The 12465-nt window shown below is 47.4% G+C and overlaps 2 protein-coding genes across 3 annotated transcripts; both read right to left on the bottom strand.

Moving 5' to 3' along the window:
* Positions 1-2234: 2234 nt before the first annotated feature.
* Positions 2235-8235, bottom strand: ppp4r3a (protein phosphatase 4 regulatory subunit 3A). 2 transcript variants are annotated; one of them, XM_085937905.1, is made up of 15 exons: positions 7179-8235; positions 7033-7088; positions 6834-6932; positions 6142-6759; positions 5616-5693; positions 5417-5533; positions 5209-5325; positions 5001-5132; positions 4829-4931; positions 4603-4761; positions 4358-4527; positions 4007-4149; positions 3740-3930; positions 3376-3587; positions 2235-3303 (listed from the first exon to the last, which is right to left on the bottom strand). In XM_085937905.1, the coding sequence occupies exons 1-15, from the start codon at positions 7318-7320 to the stop codon at positions 3178-3180; spliced, it is 2463 nt and encodes an 820-aa protein (XP_085794031.1). In that variant the 5' UTR covers positions 7321-8235; the 3' UTR covers positions 2235-3177. The 2 variants fall into 2 exon arrangements, with proteins under 2 accessions (XP_085794031.1, XP_085794032.1); XM_085937906.1 differs by having other exon boundaries at positions 4007-4146.
* Positions 8236-8864: 629 nt separating this feature from the next.
* Positions 8865-12354, bottom strand: tcp1 (t-complex 1). Its single transcript, XM_085938210.1, has 12 exons — positions 12214-12354; positions 11718-11803; positions 11518-11646; positions 11169-11266; positions 10984-11094; positions 10731-10912; positions 10368-10494; positions 10071-10246; positions 9867-9990; positions 9584-9776; positions 9346-9509; positions 8865-9238 (listed from the first exon to the last, which is right to left on the bottom strand). The coding sequence occupies exons 1-12, from the start codon at positions 12284-12286 to the stop codon at positions 9025-9027; spliced, it is 1677 nt and encodes a 558-aa protein (XP_085794336.1). The 5' UTR covers positions 12287-12354; the 3' UTR covers positions 8865-9024.
* Positions 12355-12465: the final 111 nt, after the last annotated feature.

Raw genomic sequence — 12465 nt, 5'->3', positions numbered from 1 at the left:
TGTTCGTTACCCGGATATTCGTCCCGCTCAACGGATGTGACGTAATTGATTAATAAAAAAATACAAATTAAAAAAAACAATCATAACAGTATCTCTGCAGCACCTGGAGGGGTATATTATACTTTTCTACATTCTTGGATACTCCAGATAGAAAAGAAAATTATTTTAAAATTAAAAAAGTCAATTTTCCATGATACATGTCCTGCGTTGACTCCCACCACTTTCCTAAATGTTGCCAAGCTGTTTGACCAGGTTGGACAGCTTTTAAATATTTGGGGAATTTCACTTACTGCCCTTTTGACTGGAAGCTGTCAAGCCATCAAATGTAGTAGGCCACCATAACAGGGGAGCGAGTGAAAAGCAGCGTGGGGTGCGCTTCTGTGCGTGACTGTATCTCACCTCTTGTGTAATGTGCACCAGATGGGACGCAGGATGACTTTTCTGCACTCTTTTCACGGATGTCTTTGCTAACCTGGGGGTCTGGGCTGCAGAGGGGTCCTTGTCAGTCGAAGCCCCTCCACGCTCACCTGGAGGGGCGGGCAGCTCCAGGCATGGAAGGCGGTGATTAATCATGCACGCGACGCGGCGGGCGGGCGTGCAAAGCCGGGCGCCCCCGCCGAGGCCCGAGGAACTTTGGCGGACACAGAGAAGACTTTGTGCCGGGGAAACACGCCATGGTCCGGAGGGGGGGGGGGGGTCGGCGAGGGTTGACTTTGTACCGGTGTTGACATAACCTCGGCCGGGCTTCCGAAGTTACAACTGCATGGCTGCGTGTGCGGTATATTTCCTCTGCAGAAGCGTCAAGTTCCGGTCCAGAAAGGAGAAACTGTTTGGTTTTGGTTCTAATCAACCAAAACCGCAGGTAAAGGGATTCGCCTCGATTAAAATACAATACAGTTTTCTTTTTTTAATCATTATTATTTTAGGCCATCCGTGTTTGTGCATGCCAAGTATGTGACTGACACTTTTATGTTTTGGGAGGTTTTCTTCCAATTAAATGCAGTTTGGAATTTAAGACACCCCCACTATAGCCTTTCAAATGGTTTCACCTCTGCAGCAGTACTGCAGCAGTTCTGAGGTTCTGAGTTTGAATGTGGAGTCTTCTACCCCCAATGGAGGCCAAAGCAGAAGAAAGCAAAAAGACAAAAGCGCTTGTGATCATTTTCCACATCCTTATTTGCCAATCACCCTCCTCCACCACGCCATGCAAGAATTTGTCCGGCCTCTGCACCTCTGTCGTCACGGCCATGTTGATGTCAGTCACTGTCTTCAGAATGGGTGCCCTTGATGACCTCTTGAGCCTGAGAAAGAAAAAGAGGATAAAAAAAAAAAGGGAGTCACGTCGGGTGAATGGGGAGATTGCTTTTCTCGGCCAGGAACTGTCTGATGATCAACTCTTACCTCTTCTCGTGCACTGAATGACACTTATACAAAACACATACTGGCCCTTTTTCAAATCCGTGACAGGGCCGATGCCACGGAGTCGAGTTGATCAAAAAGAAGTGTCAAATATGCTTTTCACAGACCCAGCAGGATGTGGCGCAACAGTAATGTCTCGCGGATGGTGACCCCCACAAGACTGGCAGACACACAGACGGGTCGTGCCGGCACGGGCGGCGGCATCTAGGCAACGGCGGGCGGCTTGCCGGAGCAGAGACGAAGAAGATCCCGCTCACGGCGGTAGGGAGGGCTTCTTTTGTCTCATGATGGCTTTCATGTGAAAGGCATATGTGTGCCATCTGAGCAGTGTGCTGCTCCTCTGTTGACTTTTAATTAATAAGAACTGGTTGAAGGCCATAATGCACCTAAGCATAAATAATTTTAGGCCTATTGTGGGAAGCAGAAGGATGCTTAGAAGGAAGATGCAACAGCAATTTAAAACGACCCATGAAACGACGCATGATTGACTTCAGGCTTTTACAAGACAACATTGCCCTCTGGCGGACATAAAGTGAACCTGCAAGTCCGTGCTTCAATGTCAACTATTTATTGCTTAGTTGTGTTACTATGGGCATTTATTTGAACACGTTTGGGTCCGCGTGGCGTCAAAATAATAACTTTGAAGAATCCTGATTTAAAAACTGTGCCACGACATGGAGACACTTGAGGACACACGGTAGTAGGACACCTTACAGCAAAGTTATTTTTAATGGTCCCAAGTATTCTGAACAACTAAGTGTACACTCATGTAAAAGGAAACAAAAATGAGAAGATATGACAAAATACATCATATCTAGAATTCCACTCAATCTTTAATCAAGACGGGATTACAAATTTCTCCAAAAAATCTGCAGTTTCAAAGGGCAAAAATGGTAAAACTAGCTCACCTACTGAGGTCTTTAAAAACCTGTTCAAGTGTGACTGAAAACATCCTGAACGTTTAAAGGCAGGTCTTTTTTTTTTGTCGTCATTTACAAAAACGTAAAGAGGGAGAGGAAAAAAACAAAAAACAAAACAAGAGAAGGGTTTGTGAGACAAAGTGAGAAAATGAAATAAACAAAATGCTGGCTTTTTTTTTTTGTTTGTTTTTCCTCCTTTCTCCTCTTTTGAAGAACCAAACGTCTGCCGGAGAACGACAACACTGACGACATGATCAAACTACAAGAAAAGACGTCTCTCTTTTGTCTGGTCCTCGATGCTAACTTAAAGGACACGAACGCAACGGACGAGGAGGAGAGGAAGAAAAGAACGAGAAGAAGATTCTGGAGAGGGGTTTGAGTGTGTGGGTCTGAATTGGCTGAACCATTTGGCCAAATGATGTCCTTCCCTGAGTGGGGTGGGGGGCAGTGGGATTATGATCCAAGTGCGCAAGCTCTTGGGGGATTTCAGTCTGCATATACATGTTTTTTTGTTTGTTTTCTTTTTTTTTTTTTTTCATGTGGTCATTTCCAGCGCTTGTCTCACGGCGCGGCCATTCCTCCGCCTCGACTTGACGTCCATGCCGTCCGACGCGGTTCCCTCCCGCTCGTATGATTGGCACTTGTTTGAATCGGGCTGATCGAAGGTGAGGGGGAGGAGGAAGAAGAACCCATTGGCGTCCCGTTTCCTCCTCTGGCGGCGGCAGAGTGCGGCTTTTCATTCATTCCGTTTGTTGAGGGTTGATCGTTCCCGTGTGAAGAAGAAATTGCTGAAAACGTCTGACTGGAGCGCAAAGGGAAAATGGCGGCGTGTCTTTTTTTAGGAGTTCAGTTTGGACTTTTTCGAAGGCGGCAGGGGGTCGTCTTTACTCTCGCCGTCCTCCTCCTCGTCCTCTTCCTCGTCTTCGTCGTCATCGGGATAGTCCACCAGTCCCACTAATCCTCCCTACGGAAGACAAGGAATTAGCATTTTCTACAAGTGGAATTAAAAAAAGAAAAATGTGCTATTTCGACACACTTTTGTGGTTACCGCTGGCGTGGCGCCCGAGCTCCGCGTTCCCGAGCTTGGAGACTCCGGTGAGCCGGGAGAACCTGGGTTCAGGGAGCCGGACGACGGCGGGCTTGACAGGCTGGTTTTGGTGGCGCCGGAGAAAGAGAGTTTGAAGCTCGGGTTCTGCCTGCCCGACAAGCTCGACTTCCCCAGAACGTCCTTGTCGTCGGTGTCTTTCACTGCGGGCACAGATGGAATACAGATGCCAAGTAAGACCTTCCATTTTGGTTTTGAGAAGAGAAAATGGAACAAAATTCTGCTCATTTATTCAATTAATAGCAGAAATATGCATCAATAAAAGTGTTGTTTTTTTTTTAAGTAAGTGACTTGCATTTTTTCCTCTCCATGAATTTGCTTATAGGCTCCATGAGGTCCTCCTCGCTCTTCATCTTTTCCGAGGGACGCACGACAGCCTCGCCATCCTCGAGGTCCTCCTCGTCCGTGTTGAACCACATCTCCTCCTCGTCCTCCAGCGTGCGTGCGTCGCGACGGAAGCGGTGGTTCCTCAGGATGGAGCGCATGCTAATGGAACGATAATGAAGTTACATTTTTTTTTTGCAAATATTTTGGGCAGAAATTGTCCAGGTGTCATCTCTACCTGTCTAGTTTGGGGTTATCCTGCCTCTCACGCTGCTGTTCGTAACGCAGCTTGAGGCCCTTGAAGGTCTGGACATAGTCCACGTCCTCCAGAGCCTTCCAATAATTCTCAATGATGTGAGCGGTGAGAGATTTCACATCCTCCTAGAGGCAATGGAAAAGAGGAGAGGGAGGGCGGGGGTCGTGATATGGGGGCGCAAGAAGAGGAGAGCAAAAAGAAAAAAAGAGGAGGGGGGAAATGCACCATACAAATTAATATGCATTCAAATCATTGACACCCTAAAAGTCTTTATTATTTGATATTGTTTTTTTGTTTTTTTCCCAAGGAGATTGACCAAAACAAACTACTCACCACACGGACATACTCAAACATCTCGATGATGGCCGAGTTCATGAGATTGTAACGCGAGCCGTTCTTGAGAAAGGCCTTCACCACGGGCTCAAAGAGAAAGTTTCTCATAATGTAGCGGTTGTAGAATTCATCTTTCAGACCGATGATTCTCCGCATGAAGCGCAGGGCACCTGGCGCGAGCGACGCAGGAAGATAATTTAGAAAACGACTGGACGCCTTAAAAAAAAGATCTAGCGTGAGCTCACATAGTCCCAAGAAGGCGTGCTGAGATGCTGTGAGCACCAGGACCCTCCTGAGAATGTCCTTGTTGATGATGTAGTTCTTGATGTGATAGGTGTGGTGCTCCACGCAGAAGGTGAGCAGTTCCAGAATGAGCGCTAACAACTGCGAGGTTTGGAAGTCATCTAAGAGAAGGGAGGACATTTCAGTTGGCGCACTTTGCACCTCGCACGGAGGGAATCCGGTCGCTACCTTTGCTCGGCTTCTCCTCGGTGGTGTTGGCCAATAGCGGAGCTGACAGGACGTGCATGCAGTGCTTGTAGAAGAAGCTGAGAAACTCCGTCTTTTCCGTTTTCTGGAAGTAGACGGAGGGACTGGTGTAAAGCATCTTTATGTTGAGACGCTACGAAAGCACCAAACTCACATTCACAGTAGCCAGCATGTTCTCGGGATCGACCAACGTTCGGAGCAGACCCATCAGCTGCACGGCCCCACCCAACTCGGGGTCCGTGTCACAGATCATGTGTTCGATGATGAGGTTGATCAGTAGGATGTCCTGCAAACGTCCCAGAAAAAAAATTTAAGAACACAACTCTAATTTTGGCCGGTTTGCAATCGTGGCGAGGACTCACGTCATCATTTTGCTGAGACTCCTGCATAACAAATTCCCGCACCATGGAGGGGTTGTACTCCACCAGATAAGAGAAGATATCGGTGGCCGCCCCCCGCACCTGAACGTCATCCATTCCCTGCGTCACAAATAAAGGCATCATGAATTTAGCGTAATCCCAATAGTGTAAACGGGATTGCTAAAATGGCCGTTGAGTTGTCTTCACTCACCAGTATGACCTCCAGTGCGGGAAGAATGCCCATATTCGACAGTGTCTTGAAGAAGGCATCTCTGTTTTGAGGTTGTAATGTTTGTGAGAACGCGCAGAATTCCTTCAGGAAGTTAACCTGCCAAGCAAAAAAAAAAAAAAAAGACGCTGTTAAATAAAAAATAACCCACAATCGGCGCTTAAACTGAAAACTGTCATACCAGTTCGTGTCTTTTGTCGTCGTCTGTCGCCTCGTCTGTTAGCTGTGCAAAAAGATCTGTCAGGAACTTCTCATCGTCCTGTCATCGGAGAAGAGGAGGAAAAGTGAGAACCATCAATCAATCAATCGTAAAAATAATATCATTGGGCTCGTTTCCGAACGTGGCAGGAGAAAAAGCAAACAAATCACAATTTATGGCTTTGGGTTATAATCTGAGCAGAGATTCAACTTTATTTTTGCACGAACTCAATTCACATTTTGTCCGCAAGTACTGCATGAACAATCCGTGTGCTTGAGTTCAATCCACATTTGTCGTCAAGGCAACTTCACCTGAGACAACAGCAAACACACACACACACACACTTCAGTTTTCTATTCGACATGACAGGTTTGCACAACACTTCCTGGTCTCTATGGAGACAACCACACACACGCACACTTTACACTCAAGGTCACGTGATCATAAAAACACTCCCAGGGTCAGAAGTTATTTCACCCTAAAATTGTCATGGATGACGCCAACCCACCTGAAGCATGCCCACAATCTCCACCTTGTTGAAGAAGATGAAGGAGTGCAGGGTGGACAGCATGTTCTCCTCAAAGACAGAGGGCGTGGGCAGCACCATGTCCTGAATGTACTGCACCCGATAGGTCTGGTGGATTTTCTGACGCAGTTCAGGGTCCGAGATGGGGATCACCTCCTTAAAGCGGGCCGTTTTGGTGAGGAACTCGCGGTGCCGCCGCGGCTGCTGGAGCGCCGGGTCAAATTCCAGACAGCCGATGACGTCCATGATGCACTCGTCCGAGAACATGACCTCGAAGAGCGCCGTGCGGTTGAGTAGAAAAATGCCTTTGATGATTTCGTAGAGGTGGTGCAGTCCCTCCCGGTTCTCCAGATCCTCGCACACGCGGAACAGTTCCAGGAGTTTGCGGATGTAGCCCTCGTTCTCGACGGCCAGCGCCAGTTTCTCGCGCCGTAGCGGCGAAGGCAGCGAGGAGGCCACCAGTTCCGCCAAGTCCTCCAGACGAGTCAACTCGCACGGCGGCAGCTCCAAACCGGGCGATGACATGTCATCGAAGCGTTCCTCTTCCAGCTCATCCACAACATCTTGGGTGATGTCCACAGACGGGTCCTTTCCTTGCACCTTGAGAAAGAAAATTGCCTTCAATTCACTTTTTTCTGTACTAATTAGGTAAAAGAGGGGACATTTGCAGCTACCTGGCAAATTTTCTCCCAGATTTCATCACAGCCGGCTTTCTCCTGGAAGCTGAGGGCCAAATCATAGTTTTCAGCCTCTGACCACACGATCAGCGTATCCTGTCAAAAAAAAAAAAAAGAGAGAGAGAGAGAAGCAAAGTGTCACATGCATATGTCAATAAACAAAACACTGCACTTGAACTTCACAAAAAGTACCCACCTGCTGTTTCTGGTACGCTGTGTTTGTGTTTATTTTGGACTCCAGTAGTAGAGAACCTTGAGTGCAACAAACGGAGAAACCAAATCAGATTTTTACACAAATATTATTCAAGTCAAGGTGTGGATATGCAAACCAAACGTACTCACCGTCACTTTCGGCTCGCACCACGAGAGACGTGCCTTTCAGTCGGTCCACATACCCCGACGAGACGTGTCCGGTACCGCGGTCGTCCCACTGTCTGTCCTCATTGAGGGTATAAACTTTGACTCTTCGTCGAGTGTCCGTCATCCTGGCAGGTGGTCGTGAGCGGTCCCCACCTTCAACCCAACCCGTGATGGGCTGTTACAGGGGTACCTGCTTCACCTTAGTAACGCCACAACGTCCAAGTCACCTCTTGGACCGGGTCCACCAATCTATTTTACGAGCTTGTCAGATGACCTGACAATTCTTCCACCGTCGCAAGTGCAACTTTATATTCACACCAATGTATTTACACTATCTTATTTCCACTGAAAGATTTGTATTACCGCGTATTACATAAAAGCCAACGTGATGAGTAATAACAACAAAACATGTTAAATATACAACGCGGACGTGGTGGGAGTTTACACAACATCAACACCGCGATATGGTGACATTAATGACGTGCCTTTAAATGTGAGAATAAATCCAGAAGTCGACCAAATGATCCCCCAAACACTCTCCCCCCGTTGTTAGTTGCGCTCAACACACACACACACGCAACGTTAGCGAATAGCAATGCTAACGAGTTGACTTGCCTCCTCGTAAACCAAATCCAAGCAATTCGTATATTGACCGTATTAAGTCAAAATTACCCCAGCTGCACACCGAAAACATTATTCTCACACTTGCGGGCAGTACTGATCGTTTGTTTTGATGCTAAACAATGTTACTCAATAATGCGCCAGCTGGCTAGCGCTAGCTGCTATTTCTTCCCAAAGTGTTCCGCCATGTTCTGGCTCGGGGCCGCGGAGAGAAAACTCTCTCCTTTCTGGTACTTATACATGCCAAAAATAATGCAAAGCAACAAGTCGTGAGCGTCAAATTACTTCGAGCGTTTTGCTTTACACCGCATTGCTATTTGCCATTCATTCCCGATGTCTTGCTCGGATATTTGCTAACAGTCCCCCGTGAGTATTCAGCCATCTTGAGCCCCAACAGGCTATACGGGGTTTCCAGCACAGCAACAACAGGGCAGCCCGCCACATTTAAAGAGACAGTAAATGACGGAAGTCGCGTTCCCTTTATTACGAACACGTAATATCAGTCAAATACTCGCCAGTGTACATTTATTTTTCGGAAAAACAATCCCAAGTACAGAATTCGTTGCTTTTGGGAAAAACATATATATTTGGGGGACCGATACGATGCAAAGAGACCGCTGTAAGGTCATCATTGTTTTTCTATGGATTCCCATTTATCCCCGGAAAGAAAATAATTTTTGAAACATTATGCATGAACAAAAACTCATGAAACTTTGCAGGTATTATGCCTGGCAAATAATGTAATAGTATTTTAAAGTCGCCATACAATGCAAGAGGGGCTGTAGCGCCCTCTACTGGGTCTAACTGAGACCTGTCCCAGTACATTGGATCTGCCTCTCTGCAGAGGCACGTTTACGTTTATATTTGCACATTTACAGGTCATACTTTTGCCCTTTGTTAGATTTATTACTTCTATAGGTCATATTTCAACAAAGTCCTGGGAAATAATGCTATATTTGAGGGTCCAAACTGCCAAAGTGAACAGCTTATGAAACTTTGCATCATGTTTTTTTTGTTTGTTTTCAAATAACAGACCAAGAACAAATGTTGAACTTGTATCAATGGCCATCTTACAGCCTTTGGAGCTTTATTTAAGTGTCCAAAACAAAAGAGCAAAATCACTTACAGTCAAAGAGGGAGGAGGAGTGGGGGAACTCAGTAAACAGGCAAAAGTGCAAAGCCTACTACATACACTCGTCACGCCAACTTAACCCTCGAGAGAGCCGGAGCGCACGGCGTCCTGGTACGACTGGCCGCCCTCCTTAGGTTCGGGGAAGAGCTTGATGAGGTCGTCGATGCGCAGGATGGTGATGGCCGCCTCCGTGGCGAACTTCAAGCTTTTGGTCTTCACCATGGTGGGCTCATACACGCCCGCCTGACGGCTGTCCCGGGGCTTGCCGTTCAACAGGTCCAGACCGATCCTGAAGCAAAACACCCCGCCCGTCAAGTATCGCTTTTGTTTGGAATCGAAACGAAAAGGAACTGCTGCTCGAAACTAAAAATGAAATTTTCTTGCAGAACCACTCACCACTTGAGATTCTTGCGTTCAGGATTGACCTGTGCCTCGTTGTGGAAGGCCCTCAGCTTGGCCACCAGGTCCGTCGAGTCCTGCGCGGCGTTGACGGCCAGCGTCTTGGGGATGACGAGCAGCGAGCGAGCAAACTCGGCGATGGCCAACTGCTCCCGGGAACCCTGAGCGTACATCACAGAGCAAAAGCGCCACATTTATCCGCCGGCCGCCATCGATATGGCAACGCTTTCCTTACCATGCTGGTGGCGTAATTCTCCAGATAGATTGACAGAGCCGCCTCCACGGCGCCGCCTCCCGGGACCACCGACTTGGACTCCAGCACCCTCTTGACCACGCAGAGCGCGTCGTGCAGCGAACGCTCCATTTCGTCACACATGAAGTCGTTGGCCCCGCGGAGAATGATGGAGGCCGACGTGCGCGCTTTGGTGCTAGAGGGTAGCATATTATTCTGATTAATGTGGATTTTTTTGTTTATGAAGCTGTGGTTGTTTTTTTTGAGTAAAGTTCTGAGCATTTACTTCTTGACGAGGATGAGCTCGTCATCGCAGATGCGTTCTTGCACGACCTCCTCAGCTTGACCCAGCATGGTGGCCTCAAATGTCTCCTCTCCCTCCAAATTGGTCAGAGACGGGCAGATAGTGGCTGATAAAATGGAGAACAGAAACATATTAGAATAACATCAACGCTATATGTTGAAGAGTCAAGCTGGCTTTTCGTCTTACCGCCTGTGGCCTTGGCGATGCGTTTGAGGTCCCTCTTGAGAACTCTCCTCACAGCCATGGCGCCAACGTCCACAAAGTACTTGAGGCACATGTCGTCGATGCCGCCGGTGGTCAGCACCACGTTGGCTCCAGAAGCCAGTATCTTCTGGATCCTCTCTTTAGTGATGTCGGACTCCCTGCCACAAACATTCCCATTCTGTTCACTCACTATGTTGGTGATTTTTTTATTTTTTTTTGTCCTTGTAATTTTGGAAAGGCAGTGCTGTGGCAAAAATAAATAAAAAAATATATATCAACCTTTGTCGGATTTGGTCCAGCTTTTCTGGATCGTTGATGACGACTTGGACGCCCATCTTCATCTTAGTCTTCTGCAGGCTGAAGTCCAGACAGGCAATCTTGGCGTTGACAACTCTCTTTGTCATGCCTACAGAAAAAAGGAGATTTTCTCACAAGTTTCATTTTATACGAGTTGGCACATTAAATGTCTGGTCAGGAAAGAGTCGTCACAGGCGAGTAGCCATCGTGACCGCGTTCTCCCCAAAGCCAAGTTTCTGTATCCCACGCGTATCACTGCCCACGTCATTGCAAAAGACGAGGCAGCAAACAAAAATGGGAAAGTGCTTTCGAGTCGGGAGCGTCCGTCTTCCAAATGCAACGTACCTTGCGAGCCCACCGTGCAGTTGAGCGCGTAGCCGTTGACCAAGAAGCTCTCCTTCTGGCTGCGACCGTGCGCTTTAAGCACGTTGACGGAGTTGATGGGGTACTTGGCCGTCCCCTTGCTGTCCACAAACTTCACAGCAATGGCGGCGTCCACCACCATGTTGGCGAAGAAGTCGGCGTCTCTGAGGACTCGGGGTCAAGGCGGCAATCACGTATCGGCAGCTTTGCTAACATCTCAAAGCGGAAAGGATACACTCCGATGATCTTGGAGGACATCGAAGTCTTTGCTGCGTTGAGCAAGCACTCCCTGCCCAGGTCGTCTGTTCCGATGGTGAGATTCTCATTGATGTAGCGCACTGCCTCCCTGGAGTCAAAATTCGTCAGATCATCTCGAGTCAGCGATCAAGTGACCAACCTTCTTCTGGGAGGACATCTCACTTGCAAGCCAGGCGATAGCCGCTGATGACCGACGTGGGGTGAATCTTCTGCTTGACCAGTTCATCGGCGCTCTTCAATAACTCCGCAGCGAGGATTACCTATCACAGAATGCAGAGTTCAGTGCCACCACAACACAATTGAAATTACGACTTGTGTAAAATCTTGAATATTCAAAAAATCCATTGTTGCATCTTGTCAGTCAAGGCAGCAGAAGTGAGGTTGCATATCCTCTTAAGACACAGATGAAGTTTCTCTCTCCTGTTAGCATAGCCACACGTCCGTAGAAGTAGGCGGACGTATGGTACTAAAACAGGACACCACGGTCAGGACCGAAGAACTTTCGACTCACCACAGACGTGGTACCATCCCCGACCTCCTTGTCCTGCAGGTCAGCCAGTTCACAAAGGACCTTGGCGGCCGGGTGCTCCACTTCCAGGAGCTTCAAGATGGTCGCTCCGTCGTTGGTGATGGTTACGTCCTGTACAAAATGAAAGAATATAGCATCCACTTGTATATAAAGCAAGGTGGAATGCAATCAACCAAACTCACCCCAATATCATCCACCAACATTTTGTCAAGGCCAACTGGTCCAAGGGAGCTCTTGACAATGTTAGCGATGGCTGCCGCTGCCATGACTGAAACACACATCACACATAGTGAGATTGAGGAGGGAAGATCATGGATCATAAACAAATGAGTTTTTGGTAGTATTGTTCTGTCATTTTATTAGGTGCGTCAACAAAAGATACAACCACACCTTCAGACAAAGACAGAGATCTTCTACCCCGTTAATTAAATCTATCCATTCATGGTTTAGAATGGAAGGTGCTAAAACGGGATTGCAAATTGTTATTTTTTACTTTGGTGCTGTCATATTAATGTTTTGTGAGACATTTAACAGAGCATGACAGCCACTTTTAAGCTAGCGTTAGCACGTAGCTCCGCACGTGCTAAATACGAATGGTTCATTTGTTGGCCTTTACGGTGTGCAAAACACACATAGAAGCGACCTAAACATGTCACGTAGTTAAGTGCGACTACTCACCATTTTGGGTGCGAACCGATTCGCCAGTTGTTCGCTGGCCGAACACGTTTAACGGACCCTCGAGAAGCGACATTTTGGACCACCACACCACCAAGAAGAAAGAAATGGGCGGCGCAATGCACTATGGGTAAGCCGGCCTTCATCGGAAACTTCGAGAAAAAAAAATCATTCTGTCTTCAAATTTTGAATCATGTAGTTTCATTCATTTAGAATTTATGTCACATAGGAATATGTTGAATAATTATAACAAAA

Source organism: Syngnathus leptorhynchus, chromosome 18 (assembly GCF_054491065.1).
Source record: "Syngnathus leptorhynchus isolate UIUO chromosome 18, UIUO_Slep, whole genome shotgun sequence".
Taxonomy (NCBI): Eukaryota; Metazoa; Chordata; class Actinopteri; order Syngnathiformes; family Syngnathidae; genus Syngnathus; species Syngnathus leptorhynchus.
The sequence above is the reverse complement of the archived record's forward strand: the minus strand, read 5'-3'. Positions and strand labels throughout refer to the sequence as shown.